This window comes from Rhipicephalus sanguineus, chromosome 8 (assembly GCF_013339695.2).
Source record: "Rhipicephalus sanguineus isolate Rsan-2018 chromosome 8, BIME_Rsan_1.4, whole genome shotgun sequence".
Classification (NCBI taxonomy): Eukaryota; Metazoa; Arthropoda; class Arachnida; order Ixodida; family Ixodidae; genus Rhipicephalus; species Rhipicephalus sanguineus.
The window spans coordinates 50,795,729-50,818,979 of record NC_051183.1 but is presented as its reverse complement, the minus strand read 5'-3'; the positions used below and the strand labels follow the sequence as shown (position 1 = coordinate 50,818,979).

Sequence of the window (23,251 nt, the reverse complement as noted above, 5' to 3'; positions counted from 1 at the left end):
CGGGAACTCACGTGTAAATCGTTGTTTCGTTTTCGAAGGCTTCGCACAGCTTGGCTCGGTTAAAAACCGATCTGTGCACGACCAAAGGACCTGCACAAGAAGCCCTGGAAGAACGCAGAAACTATTGTAACACGCTAGAAGGCAAAGTCACCGCAACGTAGGCTTGAGAAACGTAACATTACTTTATAATATTTACAGCTTCACTAATTTGATTTTTTATTGCTGGCGTGTAATCGCTATCGCGCTGACGCAGCACGTTGTAACACAGGCAGAGAATGACGCCATGTTTAAGAGCTGGAAAACTTGGCTTCCACTCTAGTATGCTTCCTGTGTTGCTGACCAGATGGCACCACATGATAGCGAATGCAATTGCACCAAGAATGTTGGCTCTAATAGTCGCGCAAATTTCGAAAACTGGGAAAAACAAAGGTTCATTTTAATAACCGCGGAGTCTCAAGAGGATATAGGTATGTTCTGGGGCCATCCCCTGTGTGTCCCAGCGGTAGCAAACCTCAAAACATACAGCCTTTTTTTTACTAAACTGTCGCCGATTCATATATAAAAGAGAAGTACTTCAAAACGCTGTTCAGAAGTTTAGGAACAATTTATTTCCTTTGGGCCGGCTTCGGTGAATTACAGCAGCCAGAACGTCTGCGACCACATCTGCGAATTTCTGGTTGACAAAAGAAGGCTGCCTTGTTATTAAATTATAAGATTCAAGTCTTCCTCTCTTCTTAAAGCCAAGAATATTTCAATCAGGGTTTATGAATATTTTTGTTATGATTTGGTTCATTCTGAAGCTATCCCGGCCGTCATGGCCGCACTTGGATGGAGGCAAAATAATTGGGGACCGCGTGTACTTCGATTTATGTGCACGAGATGGTAAAAGATTAGGCAGATCCCACGTACCATGGGAATCAATGTTATGCGATGCATGCGCTGGAAGGTGACTGTGTCGCAATTTTTCACATTGAGCGAAACGTTGCAGAATGACGCTAGAGAAATGTGCAAATCGTATACGCACACACATATTTTGAAGAGTCCCACATGTATTATATAACCAGTTGTTTTTTGTGTTGCTTAACGATGCCAACAGCAACATAAGTGTTACCAACACCTAACGCAGTAAAATTATATGTAGTGCTTATATTCCTCCATACTGGATAGCATGAATTCAAATAGGACAATGAATGAACACAAGGTGCACAGACAGGCGCTACTCGAAACTAAGCTTTATTCAGAAAAGTTTCCCTAGATATATACACAGCCGAGTGGCACGCGCGCGCGCACTGCACGTAATAGTCAGTTGTAGTTGTTAGATTAGCGTTACGGTTGTTATGCTTATACAGAATTTAACTTGCCCTTCCTCAATAATTTCATGTTTACATTTATGTTAACCCCAGCGTCTTTGTCAATCCTCCATAGTAGGTAGGCGCCATAAAGAGAAATCGAGCAAGTCAGAAGGAGTAATCGAAAATATCGTGTGCGTAGGAACACCATGATAACGTTATACAAGATGTAGATGCGTCCGTTATATGAATTCAGTTGTATAATATTCTCGGGCAACCCTGTTTATAAAGCTAAGCCGCTGGTTATCTTGGGAGTGCGAAGCTCTGAGGTTGCGTCGGGGGCTACCGAGGCTTGCATTCCGCATATTACCGGTACAGACATATAAAAAATTTTAAAGCTTGACCGTAAAAAAATCTGTCTTTATCAGTGACCCAAACTTCTTACTTCTTGCTAATTGGCTACTTTTCACACACAACAAAGTTTTTGTACAGAAAAACCGGAAACTATAAATTTGAACATTACGAATGTAATTGTAACTAATAGCTAAAATCAGAATATTATGATAGAATACGATTAGATTTTTCCTCCAAAACCTAATTTTATTCTCACACATTCTTAAATAACAGGTTAAAAAATTTCTTGTACATGCACAAACACTTAACATAATAGCCACAGATTCTTCCGTGAATGAAGAAAGGGCGGGCGTAGGAATAGTCTCCGATTCACTTGGCTGATCATTCGCCCTGAGGCTACCAGATTTTAATCCGGTTTTCGAAGCTCAGCTCATGGCTATTGTTATGGCGCTGCGAAAACTCCCGACGGACGACAACAGTGTGGTCATACGATTTCCTGTTGGTATGCACAGCTCTTACAGCTTCACATAACTCACGAGCGCGGTAATTGCAGTTTCTATTTGATATCATAGCTACCATTCCCTTTTCATTAATTTTTTCATTAAACATTGTGCAGATTATCTTATTAATTTTCAACTACAAAGTCTTGGATAATCCCCCAGAGTGGGTATGCGTCATTATATTGAAGGAACAAACAAACAAACAAGGTGAGGTTACCGTTTATTCTTTCTCGCAGGAATCCAAGAAAGATGTCGACGATCGCCTAAGGCACCGTCCATATTGTGCTCTTCAGGTCCTACTGTGTGCCAAGACAGCTAACGAAACAGGCGGCCCACCATTGCTCCCCATTTACGGACCAAATGGCACAAACGTATGTTTACACAATAGGACACGCATATAGCACGAAGGCTGTTGTACGTTTGGAGTGCAGCCACTTTTGGCCGGCTTTATTTTACGCGTACGGCCCTAGCACAGCTCCCGCTAAGACATTCCGATGACAGGCAACCTGTATGGGAAATTCTCAGCCCTTTCGCAGTTTCCTTACATTGAGAAACGCGCTTGTACCGTGTTTGCAGTGCTGCGCCGCATCGGAGATACACCAACCTTAGCTACCACAGTAAAATTTTCGCGGGCACGTCTGGGTTACGTTGGTGTGCTGTGCACTAATGTATTGTGCAATCTTATTCCCCGACTGTTAACAATGCCCTCATTGTTTCCCGTTTTCAGTACACTGCGTTGCTTCCGACGGTGTCTGCCTGTCTTAGCTTTTATGCCTACCGCACCGTCTGGACAGTGCTGCTCTTGGCGAACTTCGCCGCGAAGTTACGCCTGACAAGGGCGTGTGAAAACGCAATCCCAGCCACGCCTGTAGTGGGACCATAAGCGGTTCCACAGAAAGTCGTCCCCAGAGGTGTCTGGGTGGGTCTGGCCTTGGCGGCTACCACTTCGGACTTAGTAATTGCACAATTGCCCTACTATGACAGCCGGTGCTGCCCACACATCCACGGCGGCATGGTGTTGGTGGCAGCCGGCCTGGCAACCATGGGAACGTACAGCATAGACAGCCTTGCTGATAAAATCTACGGCCCCAACTTACCGGTGAGTTTAATACTCTACCGTGTTTGTTGTTTTGTTCCCTTCTGGGGTTCGACGTCCCAATGCAAAGACATGTTATCAAAGACACAGTAGCGGAGGGTTACGGACAATTTTAATTAACTGGGGCTCTTTAAAGAGGGGCTGACACCAGTTTCACGAAGCCATGCAAACTCCGCCTCAAAGTCTCTTCTATAGAGAGATGGCCCTGTGCAAATACGAAGCACAATGAATGCTAGTTTTGATATAGCATTGACTTTCTGCATGGCACACCTACTGACGTCGGCACTAGTATGGCTAGTTGTGATGGCGTCAGTATGGTGGCTAGATACCGTAACGTCGGGTACGAAATGCCAGAACGGCAATTCAAAAGAGCGGTGACCGTCGGTTTTATTGAAAAATGACGCCGACAACAAAGCCCCCAAAAGAATCGGTTTCGCGCTGCAATGCGAGCAGCTGTATTACTGTCAACCGATGGGCATGTGTATTCTTTACAAAATAGCTAATTGGGCTAGTTGGTATCTCACGATTCAGTAAAAACTTTGAGCGCAAATAAACGGCGCAGGTCCTGCGTCGTTTATTTGTGCTCATTTATGTGTAAGTTTTTACTTAATTATTCTTTTCAAGCCAAGGCGCTCAATAACGATACCACCAGCAGCACGCTCGCGCTGCAGCGACTGAAGACAGGAGCAAAACGCAGGCACGGACGCAGCGCACGATGCGCTGCGCGCAATTGGCTTCGGCGGTACTCGTGGTGAAAAGTGTTGTTCACGATCGTGCTCCAGCGATTGCGGAGGCCTAGTTGGAAGCAGCTTGGCGGTCAACGTTCTGCGTTTTGCGTAGCGTTGTCAACTCTTCTGTACGAATTACTGGCTATTATCTGCCCTGAGTAACTGTGGTCATACTGACTGCAGCATATTTTCCATGAAGTGTTTCGTGAAACAAGCCCTACTGTGTGTTTTCGCCGACTGTTGCGTTACAACAATGGCCAGATCTGTGCGCCACCTTCGTTGCAGCTAGGAACGTCGCACATTCGAATATTGTACTTCTTTCGATAAGTGAAATTAAATGCCCCTGACTTTTCGTCATTAATACTGGAACTTCTTAGGTGTCTTAATTTAAACGTTAAATATGGCAGTACTCTGCTGGTGGTTGAATCGTGGTCGAATGCGAAACTATGGAGGATGCGCCGGTGCGAATCGTAAGCCAGAATGCGGGTTACAGCTCGTGTGTTGGTGGTCGCGCAGTGTGCGTGCGAGCGAGCGCTTGCTTGATTACAACACTGCCTACCTGTCGCGGCCTGTAGCTGACAAAGTGCAACGCTTTTACAATTAATACCTCGCCTGTGAGTCCAGTTATGATTGTCTTTTATAAATACGATGCAGCACTTTATCACATCTGTAATTGGAAATCTGTTTTTAGAGTGACTTGATGCTCTGTTATAGACGTCAGACTCTCCCCAGACGGCGCTGCGAAAAAATCACAGCATATCCACGTGGTGAATGATGAAGAGTGGGGCGAAGCGAACTCGCGCTGCAGCACGGCGATGGCATTGGTGCGAGCGTGGTCCTTATTGGTGGAAGATTTTGTGACTAGATTGTTTGAGAACCACAATCTGTTGCACACACCGCAACTATGGCCGAAACGTTAAACTCCAGATAATATTATTCAACATCCTGTATACAAAGGTGGCCATGAGAAAGGTAAGCTGTGTAAGCTGTGTTTTGATATTGAAGTCAATTTTTGCATGGCGCACCTTCTTACACCTACGGTAACATGGCTAGTTGTGATGACGTGAGGAGGAACCGAAACACTAAAGTTTCCGAAGATCCGTCACAAGAAACATCGCAAATGGCCGCTTGTGCGTCGTGAACGTGGCCATAGAGCGGAGCAGCCGCGGCAACGTTAGAATATCTCGAGCGAGCACGTGACGACAAGTTCATAACGTGTCGTGTTTTGTTTTGTTTTGTCGCCTAGGGAAAATGGGTCATTGCAATGGGTCGGATTGGCCACAGGATCGAATATAAATGAAAATCAATCAAAATAATAAAGCCATATAAACCGCTATGCTGAATCAATCGGCGAACATGTTCTGAAAGCAAAGCAGAAGAGGATGAAGATGAAGAAGAGCATATCTAAACATATCTGGTCTGGTACCATCTCCTTTGTGTACTAGTTGTAGTGAAGTAAAAATTATCGATTATTTCCTACTAAGCTGCCGCCATTTCAAAAATCAAAGGAAAAATCACTCTCACAATTTTATTCAAAAAATTAAGAAAGAATTAAGAATTGAGTAGTGGAGGGCTCCAGATATTCTTTCCTCTGGGGCTGCTAAATTGAAATATATACAAAACGTCTGCGGGGTCCTCTGCGAATTCTTGGGTGACGCAAGGAGGTTACCTTGCTATTTCATTGATCAGTATGCTTCCCAAACCAATGTTAAAATCAATATTTCATCATTAATGAGCAATAATATTCCCTAACAAAAAGTCTTATATTAGGAATGACTTTTTTAAGTCATTGAAAAATCCTATTTATTTCTTTATTTATTTCACTGTTCTGTATCACAGAAATTCCATATTCTATTTTAAAAAATTATTTTTCCTTTGACTGACTTTTGCCTAAATGTTTACATTTAGATTGACCGCCGGCTTCCTGGCCAATCCCGCATAGAGGGCATGAGCCAGCTCTAAGGAACGAGCGCGTAACGAAAAGAATCTGGCCAATTGACAGCCGTGTGCATAGTGTATAGAATTCTGCAAGTTTTTCTGTTCATTTTGTGTGACAGGTACCACGAGCGCACCCGTGCAGTCGGTAGCCCGCCTCTGCTTCCAGTCTACAGAACAAACACGACCAATGTATGTTTACCCGATAGTACACGCATATAGCGCGAAGGAGTTGCATGTATGGAGTGGAGCCACTTTTGGCCTGCCTTCTACGCGTTCGGCCAAAGCACTGGTCCCGCCAAGACATTTCAATGAGAAGCTACCTGTACACGAAATTCGCAACCCTGTCGCAGTCTCCCTGCATTGAGGAACGCGCTTGTGCCGTGTTTGCAATGCTAAGCAGCATCGAAGATGCGTGCATCTTAGCTACTAAAATTTTTGGCGAGCCCATCTTTTGAGTTACGTCGCGCTGCTCCCTTAAGTTTTCTGCCATTTTATTCCCCGACTTATAACAATGCCTTCGTTATTTTTCAGTGCACCCCGGCCGTTCCCACGGTTTCCGCCTGTATGTCGTTCTACGGCTGGCGAAACCTGTGGAGCGCGTTTCTCAGCGTCAGCTGTGGCGCGAAGGTGTACATCACTTCGATGTTTTTGAATAACCTGCCGGGCGAGCCTGTACAGGGACCACAAGCGGTGCCAGCAACAGCTCCTCCGCGCTGGTTGCTCCTGGTGGGTTCCTGGCTCGGGATCTTTGCCGATGCTGCGATTGCCGCCCTGCCCCACTACGACGCGGTGAGCTACCCTGCTTACCATGCAGCTCTGGTGGTGGCAGCGGCGGCTTTGGCGGCATGCGGCATCTACGGCATCGATCTTTTGATCGAGAAAATCCTGGGCCCAAACGCACCGGTGAGTTTCGAGTTCTACCGTTGCTAGGTTTATTGGTTGCCTTGCGGGGTTAAACGTCCCAATGCAAACGCACGCTAAGAGAGACGCCGTAGTGGAGGGCGACGGATAATTTTAATTACTCGGGGATCTTTGACATGCCCTGAATGAGCACAGCACACGGGCTTCTAGAATTTCGCCTCAATTAAAATGCGATGGCCGTGGCCTGGATCAGAGCGGCGCCTTGCTGGTCGACAGCTAAGCACCGTAGCCATTTGGCCACTATGGCGCCGTTACCTTGTACAATGCGTATAGTGATTCTTGTGAATAAATGAGAACAGTAGCGCAAAGGATCAACGGACAGTGACAGGTAAATAAGGAACGCAGCTCTAGACGGGACATAGCGTTGTGTCCCGTCTCTACCTGTCGCCGTCCGTGTGATTCTTTGCGCTAATGTTCTTAGTCATGCACTACCAACTAGCCCATCAGTCTGTCCTTTTGAACGCCATTCTTGACACGAATTTGCCAAAAGAATTATTGTCACGCGAAGTAAAAGGACTGCTCAAAATAATTACATAGCGTACCTGAAAAATGCTCAATTACTTATCACCCGAGCAAAGTGACGCCAATATTTCTCGTCATTTGGACGGGCTCCTATCGAACGCTCCAAAAAGAGTTTATTTATAGTTACGTTATTGCCCCTAGTGTGCTGCACAAAATGTTTGAAACTACCTAAACCAGTTGAATTTCAGGCAATGTCTTCGAAATTTACCTTTTGTGTTTTCTGTTACAGGAGACGTGGGCAACTCCGAGATCGTGCCGTGAGGCCCTCCCACTTGTGGGTGTTATCATGGTCATCTTCGTGGTGCTACTCGAGGCCAGCAAGCTGGCGATTCCACTATTCAGCTGGTTCTGCCCAGTGGCCACGTTTTGTAAGTGAAACTCATTTTCGTATTTTCCATATCTTTTTACTCGAAACATTTTTTTTCTGCATTTTGATATCACTTAGCACAAAGAAAGTGCGCAGAAACCATCGATGAGGATCGGCGGCCTGAGCAGATAGGCCAAGTTTTTTTTTACACTCTTTTAGGTTATATAGAATCGTAACAGAGAGCTCCTTCTTGTGCATTATGTCATAGCGACGCCTTCAGATATCCCAATTTATGGGTGTGACTGTATGCATTGATCTAAATGTGTCACAGCAGTTGAAGGGATTGACAACCGACAAAAACGTGTTGTTTGATCCTGATGGAAATGGAAAGTCGGTGAATTATATTGACATAATCGAACACCCTATTCGTGATTTTACAAGTCGCTCAAGGACGGTATGTCGCGCAGCCTAGCGGAAGAACCTTGATGCTGCATTAAGAAGTCGTCCGTTTGCCGTACGTAGTCCCGACTCGCGGAGTCGAATTCCTGTTGTGGCGGCCGCATTTTGATGGAATCGAATTGGTAGAGGCCCGTGTACTTAGATTTAGGCGCACGTTAAACATCAACAGATAGTCAAAATTGCCGGAGCCCTCCACTACGGCGTCCCTCATAATCAAACTGTCGCTTGGGACTTAAAAGAAGTATTATTATAATATCTGACGATCTTATGCGCGGTAGATTTTGTGCTCACAATTAGAGTACGTATATATTTTATCGGTCCCCTTTGCATTCTGTGCTGCTTAGGAGGTAAAATGATTTGTCGCAGACAATAGGTGCCGCCTTCTTGGCAATCATTGGAACGGAGCCTGCGGCGCATGCGCACGGCGTTTCCGGCGGCTATGCTCCCATTCGCCGCATCGGGGTATACGAACCACCCGAGTGTTCGAGCGATCGAGGTGATGCAAGAATTATACTTGCCAATGGGCATTCTCTAAATTTTATAGATAAGGGGTGAGAGAAGGATTTTCAATGAAGGAAACGCGAGCAAGCCAGATGGCGATTATAGTTGTGTACTGGTCCGTAGCCAGAGTGGTGGGGGGAGGGGGGCAGGGGGCCGGATATTGTGATGACACGGGGTGTTTTAGCGAAATAAATAATAAAAATAGGCGTTTTTCTCACATAGTAAACGCTTTCAGCAAGTGCCCCCCCCCCCTTGAAATAAATTCCTGGCTACGGGCCTGGTTGTGTGGCAGAAAAACTGCCTAAATATTTGATTTTTTAGGAGCGTATGCGGCATTCTCTAAGCGTGCCGCTTGCGGCAGAGACTCTGGGTGTTCGTCGCTGCCAGAGTCCATCGGAGCATGACGTTCCGGAGACTTTTGATTTCCCATGCTATCTAAAAATAGTTTGCCTTAGCTCGCTCAGTTTGTCATATGGCATGAGAAAATGGCGCGTGTAACTACTGCGAAACGGGAACTCACGTGTAAAATCGTTGTTTCGTTTTCGAAGGCTTCGCACAGCTTGGCTCGGTTAAAAACCGATCTGTGCACGATCATGCACTACCAACTAGCCCATCAGTCTGTCCTTTTGAACGCCATTCTTGACACGAATTTGCCAAAAGAATTATTGTCACGCGAAGTAAAAGGACTGCTCAAAATAATTACATAGCGTACCTGAAAAATGCTCAATTACTTATCACCCGAGCAAAGTGACGCCAATATTTCTCGTCATTTGGACGGGCTCCTATCGAACGCTCCAAAAAGAGTTATTTATAGTTACGTTATTGCCCCTAGTGTGCTGCACAAAATGTTTGAAACTACCTAAACCAGTTGAATTTCAGGCAATGTCTTCGAAATTTACCTTTTGTGTTTTCTGTTACAGGAGACGTGGGCAACTCCGAGATCGTGCCGTGAGGCCCTCCCACTTGTGGGTGTTATCATGGTCATCTTCGTGGTGCTACTCGAGGCCAGCAAGCTGGCGATTCCACTATTCAGCTGGTTCTGCCCAGTGGCCACGTTTTGTAAGTGAAAACTCATTTTCGTATTTTCCATATCTTTTTACTCGAAACATTTTTTTTCTGCATTTTGATATCACTTAGCACAAAGAAAGTGCGCAGAAACCATCGATGAGGATCGGCGGCCTGAGCAGATAGGCCAAGTTTTTTTTTACACTCTTTTAGGTTATATAGAATCGTAACAGAGAGCTCCTTCTTGTGCATTATGTCATAGCGACGCCTTCAGATATCCCAATTTATGGGTGTGACTGTATGCATTGATCTAAATGTGTCACAGCTGTTGAAGGGATCGACAACCGACAAAAATGTGTTGTTAGATCCTGAGAGAAATGGAAAGATGGTGAATTATCTTCACATAATCAAACATCCTATTTATGATTTGAGAAATATTGACATCTTTTAATTGCGCTTAGAAGTCACTCAAAGACGGTATGTCGCGCAGCCTAGCGGAAGAACCTTGATGCTGTATTATGAAGTCGTCCGTTTGCTGTTCGTAGTCCCGAGTCGCGGAGTCCCTGATATTATCTGACGATTTTATGCGCGCTAGAATTAATGCTCACAATTAGAGTACGGATAGCTCGCTCAGGTTCTCATATGACATGACAAAATGGCGCGCGTAACTACTGCGACATGTGAACTCACGTGTAAAATCGTCGTTTCCTTTTCGAAGAATTGGCCTGGCTCGGTTAAAAACTGGCTTGTGTACGACCAAAGGACCTGCACAAGAAGCCCTGGAAGAACGCAGCAACTATTGTAACACGTTAGAAAGCAAAAGTCACCGCAACGTAGGCTTGAGAAACGTAACATTACCTATAATATTGACCGCTTCATTAATTTGATTTCTTTTATTAGTGGCGTGTAATCGCTATCGCGCTGACGCAGCACATTCTATAACAGGCAAGCGACGCTCACTGTCCAGCGGAAGTTTAGTGATGTAGACTGAACATGTCCAAACACATCGGTTGCCCGAAATGTGTAACATGGAAGAATGCTACGTAGAAAGGTGGCGGGACTGACGTAGAAAACTCGTTCGGCTACGCCGCTCCGATCTGTAGAGATTGGCGTGTTTATGGTCTCGTAATAAATTACGCAGCTGACGGAGAGAGGTCCAATGGGCGTACAAGATATCGTAATGAATTGCTTCACCACCTCAATGCATTTACACAAGACCGTCAAAAACCGTTTCGGGGTCCTCTTAAAGCAATTCAGTTGTAGGAGACATATTAACAGATGCACAACATAGTTTTGGACATGGCACTTTCAAATCACTCAGGTAAAACAGTGAAAAACATTTTAAGGTTATTGGCACATACGGAAGGAACAATGCATCTCTAGCGAAATTTTCTAAGCGAGTTTAGAGGACGCCACATTCTGCGTTCACACCAAAAAATGAAAATAATCGGCTCGCCCACTCCTAAGATCACCTGTAATACTGCGTATCGAAAAAGAAAATAGTGTGTTTAAAAAGATGGTTCCTGTTCACGCTTTTTAGATGTTTTCTCAGGCGTTGTGCAAGGCATAGTTTTCCGCAATATTTACTAGAAAGAACTGTGGCGATGCGGTAGTTCGGCCACCATTGCAATGCCGGGTAGTACATAGAATTGCCTAGTCTTCGGGCTTGCGACTTAGAACACACTTGTGGCTTTGTTCATTGGCTTGTCTTGGCTTTTCTTTCGGTTAAAAAAAACGACTCGTTGTGAATCTCGTAAGCTGTTTCGAAACGGTGAGCCTAAAAGGGTCAATGTGGTGAAGTGTGACTGCTCAACTTTGCCCTACTTCGTCTTGTGACAAAGCAGCTGCTGGCCACACGGAGCCGGAAAAACGAAGCTATGACAAATTCATGTACTAAGAACCATCATCCCCATGCTGGCTGAAGCATCATGAATTGCAGCTCCCTTAGACACTAGCGCCAGATTTTCCTCTATTGTACCATTGTGAAGCTTTATGCTGCAGAGGTCTGTTTCGAACTCGGTATGATTTGCTGATAATTGCCCAACTTTTACAGCACCGTCATTCATTCAAATCATTGCCCCCACTGCCCCCATTGCCCTCTAGACTTTTCTGATTTTGCCGGACACGTTTGGATCGTGTAGTCGGCAAATTTCTACAGAAGCTGAAATCGGCTCTTCACGACCGCAGACAAATCATTGGTGTTGCCAATGTGATTCTGGGCGTTGTGCCGTCGATAATTTTATCAGCATATTTATTATTATTATTATTATTATTATTATTATTATTATATTATTATTATTATTATTATTATTATTATTATTATTATTATTATTATGCCATCATTTGACTGCCGGCGAAATCGTTCTGATCTGTTATTTCTCTACAAGGTAGTTCACGGTATCATATCCTGCCCTGTACTTCTCAATTGTGTAAATTTGGGAGTTCTGCGTAAGTTAACCAGAGAGAATAAACAGTTTCATGCTCCCGCCTGCTTCTTCCAACACTCTACCGTTCGCACAATACAGAGTCTCTATAATGTTTATTTTCTGGACCTTGACGTTTTTCATAGTCCACAGTCATTGTTTTTATCAGAGCTTTGCACTGTCTTGACATAGTATGACGCAATGCACAAAGTCTACCCTTCTCCGTCTTTCCGCATAGTTGTACTTGTATGCAATATTATTTTTCATTCCTCTTGAATATTTCTCGTGTTGTGTTATTTTAACTCTCCCCTTTTGTGTTCATTTCGTTATGTCTACGCGTTTTTACTCTTTTTATTTGTATTTTCTTCTGAAGACTCTCTCTATGGTATTTATTATTTCTTGTTTTATTTTTGCTTGCGCGTGCACAAGGACATTACGGTTGTTGCTGGACGCGTTAAATAAGTGACTTATTGATTTATTAGTGATTGATAAATTATTGTTATTATTAGGAGTAGTATTATTATCCTTATTATTATTCTTATTTTCTGTACCAGTCTTGAAAACACGATATGGCAAAGCTATTAAAAAGGTCTATGTCCCTGTTTTTAATGACCTCCCTGACAGTGTTTTTTTTTCCGACGACGAAACGCAGTCTACGAAACATCCTAAGTCTCTTTAATGCTGCATCATTCATTGCATTACTATTTTTTTAGTTTCTTGCGTGCCGGGTATAATCTGTTTAGAGTGGCTGAATCTTTATCTTCACATTTCTGCGGTTTAGGTAGTATTGCTTACGCTAATTTGATTATTGTTTGTTATTGTGTTTAAATGTAGCGTAAATGAGTTAAACATGTCTACTACCTCTGATTATTTTACGTGTCAAGCTTTTAAATATGTATGTCATCTCTCGTTTGCCGATGTGCCGGGCCTAGTCCTCCAAGCCACCGTCTGGCTTGGACAGGCCTGGTATTTGTGTTGTAATTCTCATGATGACAATAAGGATAATTATTAATAATAATATTATTATTATATTAGGAGTATGTCGAGTGCGGGGTAGGAACCGTACGTCCTTTTCATTTATTGAATACTGCAGACCAACAATCGGTCCACGCAGGACAGGTACAACATGCAGCATGTAAGCAAAAACACAAAAGGTAACATGGGAAAATCTTAGGTGAAATGGAAAGAAAACACCTAATAACGGTAACGCGTCAAGGCTAACACGGCAAAACATTACGCAAAATGGAAACATAACACAAATTTACAGTACCTACTGAAGTACTCAGTTAAAGAAAATTGGCTCAGATTGGTTAAATGGTTCCACTTTAATACAGTACGCGGAGTTCGTTTTAGTAAAATACGGGGTAAAGAGTGGCCACGATCGTACAGTCAAACCCACATAAACTCGCTAAAAAACGGGAATTAGTTCGATCTATCGCATGAATCCATATAAAACTTTTAGAGCATTTACCGTGTTTTTGGTGCGAATTTCGGTGCGCAAGTTGGCTGGACGGCACAGCTTCACTATAATGCAAAGAAGGCGGTTTAGTGCTTCGCGGAGAACAGTTTTATGGCAGACAGTTGCGCTAGCAAAGGGAATAATAATCATACATGGGGTTTTACGAGCCCATACCACGATATCATTATGAGGGATGCCGTAGTGGAGGTCTCCAGAAATTTCGACCATCTGATATCGCACTGCCCGGTGGTCGATATATTGAGTCTATTTTAGTTAGATGTAGCCGTAAACTTTCCTCTACATTGACTTTCAAACACACAGGCCCCGCTAAGACATTTCGATGAGAAACTACCTGTATGCGAAAGTCGCAACCCTGTTGCTGTCTTCCTGCACTGAGAAACGCCTTTGTACCGTGTTTGTAGTGCTTCCTCGCGTTATAACCACGGTCCCGGCACTTCCCGGTCCCAAACGGCGCGAGCGTTATCAGCGTGACATAGCATTCTTGACGGGAATGTGACGAGAGCCGGGCTTTCAAGAAAGGAAACGCGAGCAAGCCGGATGACGAATATTGTTATGTGGCAGAAATACTCCCCAAATACTGGAATTTTTGTCAGAGTGTAGGTACTTTTTTATTCAAACCATACCAAAATATGTTGTTCGATTTCTAAAAATGTGAAAATTTCCTCTTGACCTTCCTAATAATCTTTACATTGTTAGATTTACATTAATCCCGGGATTCTCGGTCATTCCATCATAGTGGGTATGCTCCACAAATAAGAATCAAGGAAGTGAATGTTTGCGCGAGGTTAGGTTTCATGGCCGATCCCCTGTAGCGGGTAAGAGCCAACACAAGGAACAAGCAAGCAAGCTTACATAAATAAAAGAAAAAGATTAAAGTGGTAATCTATTTTTCTCTGTTCATGTTCTTCGTTTGAAATCTGTCATTACTTCTGTTGGAAAGCCGAGGTCTGACAGCTTGCTGGTTAAACATTTTCATTTATTCGACGTTTCATTTTTAATACAAATTTCCAGCTTCGTTTAGCTCCACAGGTGTCAAGCGTCCTGCCGTCCGGCTTTTGTCACATCCCCCTTTGTGGGTGACCGCCATCAGGAGGAGGTCATCATGGTAATTATCGCCGACGACCGCCGTTTGCCGTAACCAACCAAGAGTATTGTCAGAAATGGTTGCATTCATCTACGGATGTGTTCAGCTTGTTCTCGCCTCTTACGAACTTTGTTCAAAGAAGGCTTCGGAAGTTGCAGGCCAACCGCTGTTGCCTAACTGTGGAACAAGTACCACCAACGTATGTTTACCCGATAGTACACGCATATAGCACGGAGGAGTTGCATGCCTGGACTGCAGCCACTTTTGGCCTGCCTTCTACGCGTACGGCCAGAGCACAGGCCCCGCTAAGACATTTCGATGAGAAAATACCTGTATGCGAAAGTCGCAACCCTGTCGCTGTCTCCCTGCACTGAGAAGCGCCTTTGTACCATGTTTGTAGTGCTGGGCAGCATCGAAGATGCGAGTATCCTAGCTACTATCGTAAATATTTAGCGGGCACATCTTTTGCGTTACGTTGCGCTGCGCACTTTTTATTCCCCGACCGTTAACAATGTCTCGTTTTTTCTCGTTTTTCAGTGCACCGCTGTCATGCCTACGGTCTCCGCATGTCTGTCATTCTACGGACACGGGGCGTTGTGGACAACCGTACTGCTGCTGAGCTGTATGCTCAAAGGTTACATCACCGTGTTCGGGCTATTGGCGATCCCGGCTCAGTCGGTCCCGGGCGCCCAACGGGACCTGAGCCTGACATTCTGACCCCGCGTTGGAGGCTGCTGACAGGAGCCGGACTTGGTGTTGGTGCAGATGCCGTAATAGCCATCCTTCCGCACTACGACGCACGCAACTACCCCTGGGAACACATTGCCCGCGTCGTAGTGGCGGTGGCTTTCGCGGCATGTGGCATCGATGGAATTGACGGCTTGGTTGCGAAGATTTTCGGCCCAAACCAACCTGTAAGTTTCAAATTCTTCCGTGCTGTTTTTTGGTTGCCTTGCGGGGTTAAACGTCCCAATGCAAACGCAGGCTATGAAAGACGCCGTAGTGGAGGCCTACGGATAATATTGATTACTCGGGGATCTTTAAAATTGCGCTAAATTCGCACAGTACACGGGCCTTTAGCATTTCAACTCAATTAAAATGCGATGGCCGTGGCCTGGATCAAAACCGCGTCTTGCGTGTCTAGAGAAAAAGGCACGGAGAGGAGCACGCGAGCGTCTATTGGTGGTTTAGGGGCCCTTTAAAGAGCTCCTAAACCACCAACAGACGCTCGCGTGCTCCTCTCCGTGCCTTTCCTCTATCGACAACAGCCGTCATGACGTCACCTCTATGATTAGGTGACGTTGCGAGCAAGAGACGCTGTCAGTTGGCGAAAAGAGCCTGTTTTCTGGAAGCAGATGCGCGCGCTGCTTGCGTTTCCACCTCGAACGCTGAGGAAGGGCACTCGGAGAAGTGGACAGACGAGCCGACGAGCACAGCCTAGCAAAGGAAAGAGCGAACCGACAAAGCGCGTGCAACTCCGCCAGCGTTCGCTGTAGACTCGTGCACAATTGCAACGCCACAACTAAATTTCGACCTCTGGGTGGTTTAGGGCATAGAGTTTCCTACAATACTTACTAGAGGGAACTCTGGCGTCAGTGTCTATTCGCCTCGAGATCTTGGAGTGGCGCCATCTCGCGTGTGACGTCAGAGCGGGGGCTCCGCTCTCAACCTCTCTGCAGCAGCCGCTGCTCCTGTATGCGGATCATATGCTTCAGGCGGGAACTTTGTCGAACGAACAGCCTCTGACGGTCAACTAACGCCTGCAACGAATGTTTTCGAGTGTAATCTTGAGCTTGTTTTAGTTGCGGCCCAATCGACAGGGCCAAGAAATCCCCCGGATGGCCGACGAGTGCGCCGATGCCACCGGCCGCATTGCTGGTTAGAAAGTGAAACTATGTGTGAGTGTTCTCGCTCGTTTTCTTGTTTCCGCCGTACGAAACATATTAGTTTGGGTGGTGCTTTCGATATTTCAGTAAGCGTGCCCTTCTCCAGCATCTACAAGTATGTAGATAAAGCTTGTGAAAGGTAGCGGTGCCTCATCGAGGGTGAGGAAGTGTACGACGCAGGCCACGTTGTTGAATGCGCGGTCGAGGCCGTCAACGGAGATCGCATCACCGCCGCTGCTTTCGTCCTGCAAACAAGTGCGCAAGTGCCGCCTTGTTGCACACCCCCCTGCCGATGCCCATGATCGCAGTTTGTCCGTAATGTTGGTTCACTGAGAACGATATTACGTCGTAGTTCCTATTAATACCGCACAGGGCCGTCGCATGGGTATTAGAATGTAACAAATAGTTAATCGCTGATTATACCACGCACAGGGCCACCGAGATTAACGTGACAAAGGCAAGCTGGGTCCAGTTTCACGCCACGCAGCCTAACGAAAAGCTTAAAGAGCTCCGCTTTTAAAAAAGCGTCTGCACTGCCTCAGTGAAAAACTTTTAGAGAATGTGCACTAAACAGCGGCAACAGGTTTCGCTTATGACATTGTGATAAACAGACCGCTAGGCGCGCGCTTGCCTTCATAAGTAAAATACGTATGTACACCATCCAAACGCGGCCGTAGTCTCAGATATCCTGCGCCGCTCAGCTGAGCTCACGAGGCGCGCTTTCCTGCGAGGCGATTCGGAGGCCGCGTCGTCGGCGCTTTGTCTAGGGCCCTTCGCGACAGTTGTGGGACGGCACCACACCTGGTGTAAGTCGCCTATGCTTATAGCCTGCGTGCAATAAACGCCTTAAGTATTGGTGGGGCGCTTAAACACGCTCACAAGCTTACCTAAGAGTCGCGCGTACGGTGGGTAACAGAAGTCACTGTCCGCGAAGTGCTTGCTGCACACGGTCGATGAAGGCGTGAAGGCGTGGAGCGCTTTCCCATTCTGAGCTTGCGATGCACTTCTTCAGCTTTGGTTCCTTAGGGTAGTTGTGAAAGCTAACGCCTTTCACGAGCGGACGAAGTACACTGAGGCACAGAGCGGTACTTCACCATTGTGCAGCACTCGCCGCAACGACAAGCGGCCGCAGTTCTAAAAAACAAAGATTTGTAGTTCTAAATGAATGTTAAAAGCAGTCTCACGGTTGTTCGAACAGCGTCAGTAGCCGCCATACGCAAGATAACCAATTGAACTGCTTTTTTGTTGAGATTTACCACAATGGCGGTTTCAACACGGCGCTGGGCCTACGTAGCAGACGAAAGCGCGCGAATCCCCGCTCTGACGTCATACAGGCGCCGTTCGCAGCGCCGCCATCGGTCGCACACCAGGCCAATAAGAGCTGCAACGCATGACGCTTCAGCCAGCATGGGAATGATGAGTAGTACACAAATTTGTCTAAACTCCGTTCTTTCGGCTGCGTTTGGCTGCGCGTCGCCTGCATCCGCTTTGTCGCAAAACAAAGTTCAGCAAAAGTCTGCAGTTCCACTTCACCACTAACTTTTTGGGCTCACCAAATCAAACCTGGTCACGAAGTTCACAATGGCTATTCTTTTATCTGAAACGAACGCCAAAACACAGCAGTAAACAAAGCCACAAGTACGTTTGAAGCCGCAAGCACGAAGACTAGGCAAATCTGTGTACTACCCATCATTCCCATGGTAACTGAACGATCGCTATGCTGTCCCTTAAAATTAACTAGATTCCCCTCTGTTTAATTTTAAGAAACTCTATGGTAAGGGGTACCCTTTAAGGGTTCTCCAATTTTAGGGGCGAAGCTCCTTTGGGTGTGGGTCTGTCCCTTCTCTGTAGTATGTAGTAGTAGTAGTAGTAGTAGTAGTAGTAGTAGTAGTAGTAGTAGTAGTAGTAGTAGTAGTAGTAGTAGGTAGCCACCTCTAGTTCTTGGAGTGTTCACTAGATGGCGATGTCATAGCCACCTCTAGTTCTCAGAAAGATCCCTAGATGGCGCGGAGGCGCTCGCTGCGTTGCAGATGAGTGCTCTACTCTCTTCGAAATAAAAATGCGCGGTACGTTAACACCGGCCGACTTCACCAAGGTGCAATAAAGCTGCGAGAATGTGCGAAACTGTTTTCCCAAGCCTGTGAGGCGTATGATCGAAAAACGACGTTCAGTAGACTCAATTTTCCTCATTTAACACTACTGCATCGAGTCATCTGGACTGGTTTCTTTAGAAGAGTACGTGAGCTATTCAATGTCATGCCACACGCAAGATAAACAGATAACTTATCACGAAGCTTTCTCTCTCACCACCATTTTTTGCGGGCTTTTCTATTGCGGTACGCTGATGCGCTGCGCACGAAAAATGTTTTGCAAGATTTTATTTCCCGACTTTTAACAATGTCTTCATTGATTCACGCTTCCAGAGGACCGCCCATTTTCCCAGCGTCTCTAGCTGCTTGAGTCGATACGGGACACCAGGCACTTGGATGCTGGCCATCGTACTGTCCTTCGTAGCGAAAGCCATTATGACAGCTAGCTGGCCTTCCAAGCGATCCCGGCTTTGCCAGTCCCGGGGCCAATCCCCGCCATGCCGACACCGACGCCGCGGCCGGTTTGGGTGATCATCGCCAGGCTGGGTCACCTGTCGGAGTTGTGCATCGCGGCCCTGCCGGTGTGCGACTCTGCTGCGCACCCTGTTGCACACGCTGTCCTCATGGTGGCGGCGGCGGCACTCACAGCAGCCGGCTCGTATGGCATGGACCGCCTCGTGCAGAAGATATTTGGGCAGAATAATCCCGTAAGTTGAAAACTCTATCGTCCTTTGTTGCTTGTGGTGTTTAACGTTCCAATGTAAACATAACTGCCGCACAAAACGCTTGAAACTACTTGATTCGGATGAATTTCAGACGACATCTACAAAACTTATTTGTGATGTTTTCTGTTGCAGCGGCTTTGGCAAGCAGTAGCAAGACCAATCAGAGAGCGGTTGCCATGGATTGCGGGTCTCATGATGCTTGGAGTGGGCTTAAGGGAGGCGTCAGCTTCTTCGGATTCTATACTCTCGCCATGACTGGTAAATGAAGGTCATTTTCTCATATTCCATACTTTTTTCCTTCAATTTGTTATTTCTCTTGATATCACTGAACGCAATGAAAGCGTGCGTCGATAATTCGTTGGTATGAGCAGATGGTCAAGTTTTTCGAGAATGCTTTTATATTTTATGGAATTGTGACAACACAGCACCTCCTTTTGCATTGTCATAGCACCGACACCTTGTAAAGTCATAATTTATAGGCGTGACTATGTACATTGATCTAAATGTGCCACAAAAGTTGAAGGCATCGACAATCGGCCCGATAGAAATTGAAAAGAGTGTGGATTGTAGCAACACATTCAAGTATCAGTTCAGCGATTTGAGTGGTATTCAAGTATTTCGCGCAACCTACGGTAAAACCTTGATGCTTCACAAGAAAGCCATTTCGTTTGCTCCACGTAAGTTGATTGTATGCGCACCATAATTAGTGCTCAAAACTAGAGAACGTATATTTTATGCATGCCCGTTTTATTCCCTGCTGCTTAAGATGTAAGAGGAGTTGACACAGAGAAGCGGCGCAGTCTTAGTGGTAGTGAATGAAACAAGTGGTCTTTTCTTCGTCAAGGCAATGCTGCTGCCCTGATGAAGAAAAGTCAAATTGCCGAAACGTTGCCTCCAGCAGCATTCCCTGTTCTACGATTTCTCATTCCTTCAAGCCTCCATCTTTCCCTGAACTGTCTTGCTTGGTACTCAAGTTCTGTAAGAACATTATGTGCGCCGTCATAACAGTCGTGATTGAGCCAAGTACGACGTGGCTTTCTCGTGATTGTTAATCGTTTTCACCCTGATTAGGATATTGGTTCATTGCTTGCTCATTATCTACATATTTCAGTTGTGAATTAAAGCTGCTTTTGCAGGTTAACACTTTCACACTACGTGTATGTCTGTCTTTTTTAGTACGAGACGCGTGATCAAAAAAAAAATGTTACTTGTGTTCACCGAGTTTTCTTTTATTGAGAAATTGGTCAGCTTTAGTTTGACCACTTCACAACACACGAACAAAGTTGAAAAAATGGTTAACTAAATTGTAGGTCCGCTGGCCGCCCGAACGCTCAGCGGACCAAGAAAGCACAAACACATTCCCCTTGCCTGCGAAGCGGGAGAGGAGAGCTTCCGCGGCAACCCTTCTCCTCTCGGTTTCGCGCCCTTTCCCTCTATTGCTGACCTCATCAGTGACGTCATGGAAGAAATGTTTTGTTTGTGAATTATTAGTAGATACCCGGCAGCCGCCAGTGGTGGAAGCGCCGCTGCCGGAGCGTATCGGCATGCGGGAGAGCGTCCCATGGGAGGTATAGGGAGTTTCCGCCCCCTGTTTTCACTGCATTAAGAAACGGGCTTCTACCGTGTTTGCAGTGCTAGGGCGCATTGAAGATATATCAATCTTAGTTACTATCTTAAATTTTCGCGGGTAAATTGGCGTTACGTTGGTGTGCTGCGCACTAATCTTTTGTGCAATCTTATTCCCCGACTTTTAACAATGCCTTCATTGTTTCCCGTTTTCAGCACACCGCCCCTTTGCCTACTTTGTCAGCATGCTTCTCGTGGTGGAGCTACCGTTTCTATTGGACGGCCATTCTTACTGCAAGCTTCCTTACGAAAGTTTAGATGATGGTGGACGATGTAATGACCATGTCGAACAATCCAGTAGCTGGACCTCAACAAGTACAGCCCACCATCGAACCGAGGGTGGTGTGGATCGCTCTGTCCTTTCTGGGCATGGCATCCGACGGCTTCATCGCCGCCCTCCCGTACTTCGACAATGCATGCTGTCCCCGCAAGCACGCCGAGAGAGTGACCGTTGCGGCCGCCCTGGTCATCTGCGGCACCTACAACGCAGATTCGCTGGCGAATAAGATATTCGGTCTGCCGGTAAGTTTAATATTCTACCGTGTTGGTTGTTTGGTTCAGTTCTGGGTTTCAACGTCCCAATGCAAGCGCATGTTTATTAGAGACGCAGTAGCGGAGGGCTGCGGATAATCTTAACTGGGGCTGTTTAAAGAGGCACTCACAGCAGTTTTCGAAGCGGAGTTTACTGCGTCCTACAAGTCACCTGTATACAGAGATGTCCCTGAGCCACCAGGAAGCGCAGTAAATGCTAAGATATTTTTTTATATGGCTTTGAATTTTCGCATGACGCACCTACTGAAATCGACACGAGTATGGCTATTGTGATGGACGTCAGGGAAATAAATTTCCGCTAGTGCTTCACCAAAAACATTCAAAATAGCCGCTTTTGCGTCACTAACGTAGGCATGGAGCCAACCAACCGAAATTAGCGTTTCAAAACACATTGACATTAATTGTTTAGGGTGCGCTCTAGCTTAGCAGTACATTCCTAAGATATTCTAGTTTGCCCGTTAGTTTGAGGCAAAAAAAAACAGGAAAAGATTGTGTCAGCGCACTTTTAGCATCCACAAATTGAGCACTATACACGGGCATATAGTGATTCGCCGCAATTAAAATGCCACGGCCGCGGCCTGGATACAAGTCTCGTCCATTTTCAGGTCGACAGCTAAACACCGTAGCCACCTGGCCAGCAAGGCATCCGTTACCTTGTGCAATGCGTACAGTGGCCCATCGTTATGACGAAGTTTTCAAAAGAATATTACTGCCACGCGAAGTAAGAGGTCTGTTCGTTAGAAATTCATAGCGTACCTAAAAATATTTGCAGTTTTACATTATTTTTTGGTGTGGCCCTACATCACGCACCTGCATGCAATTGTCTCGAAAAGTGTGGCGTTGATAACGATATGTGTGCCACACTAACCGCGTTGACAACGAGCCAGACATTGGCACCTGTGCTAGTTTCTTGCATTTCCGTGACCCTTTTTCACCACTTCCACAGGTTACGAAATATTTGGCACGATATTCAGCGCAGGAGATGCTTTCGTCTGTCGCAAGCTTTTCGAACCTTGTATAGTAGATTTGATAACCTATTGCGTACGTTAAGCGAACAGTAGTTTACATTCTAGATCTTAATATTTCACGCGTATTCTATCTTTCGGTCACCGGCTACTTTGTCCTCAGGTATCGTTCTTCCTTCGGTGTTGCTTGTTTTTTGTGGGCAAAAGTTCACGTTCTGTTTAGCTAAAACGCTTAGCCGGAGCTCTGCATGCTCAATAGACCGATCTCACCGCGAGTTGCGCTACGCCACCGCTGCCGCAGTGCATGCCGGTACTTGTAGTACTCGGTACGTTCAGCTGCCTACAGCTGGTGCATTGGCGAGCTGCATTAGCGGCCTTATTTGGATGATTTGCGATGGTTGGGTTGACGTGCTGTGTGCTGGGATGCTACAACAGGAGCTTGAAGCAAAAGGACTCGGATTTTACGTGTTCTCGAGGGATTTCAAGTTCCGACAGGAATGTGTGCGACAGTCAACGAAGTCGGACAGAGACGCAACTACCGCGCACTTTCTTGTTCAACGTGTTTGTGAACTCCCTGTGCATGATGCATCGTGGTTTTTCAGTGCCCTATTGCGTCATAACAACCTTGCTGCGCGAACGATGGACCGATCGGCGACAGCAAAAGTTCATATAACGCGAGCTCGATCCCCTTGCCTGGGCGATCGCCGCCAGCGGCGACAGATTGGATACAACGTCCTTTCCGGGCTCAACAGAGATCGCTTTAATATATAGGGAGACCTAAACCGACCTCTCACCAAATG

At 45.9% G+C, this 23,251-nt stretch overlaps 1 protein-coding gene across 1 annotated transcript; it reads left to right on the top strand.

The window, feature by feature from the left end:
• The first annotated feature begins 15,151 nt into the window (after nt 1-15,151).
• LOC119402728 (uncharacterized) lies at nt 15,152-19,284 on the top strand. Its single transcript, XM_049418678.1, has 2 exons — nt 15,152-15,521; nt 18,917-19,284. Exons 1-2 carry the CDS (start codon nt 15,174-15,176, stop codon nt 19,112-19,114), a joined length of 546 nt encoding a protein of 181 aa, XP_049274635.1. The 5' UTR covers nt 15,152-15,173; the 3' UTR covers nt 19,115-19,284.
• The last annotated feature ends 3,967 nt before the right edge of the window (nt 19,285-23,251 follow it).

What these genes read in the sequence shown, in the direction of transcription:
- LOC119402728 (XM_049418678.1), top strand. Translation starts at nt 15,174, where the DNA reads ATGTCTGTCATTCTACGGACACGGGGCGTTGTGGACAACCGTACTGCT. An exon ending in TTTTCGGCCCAAACCAACCT is followed by an intron (nt 15,522 to 18,916) that starts GTAAGTTTCAAA and finishes TCACGCTTCCAG; the next exon opens with AGGACCGCCCATTTTCCCAG.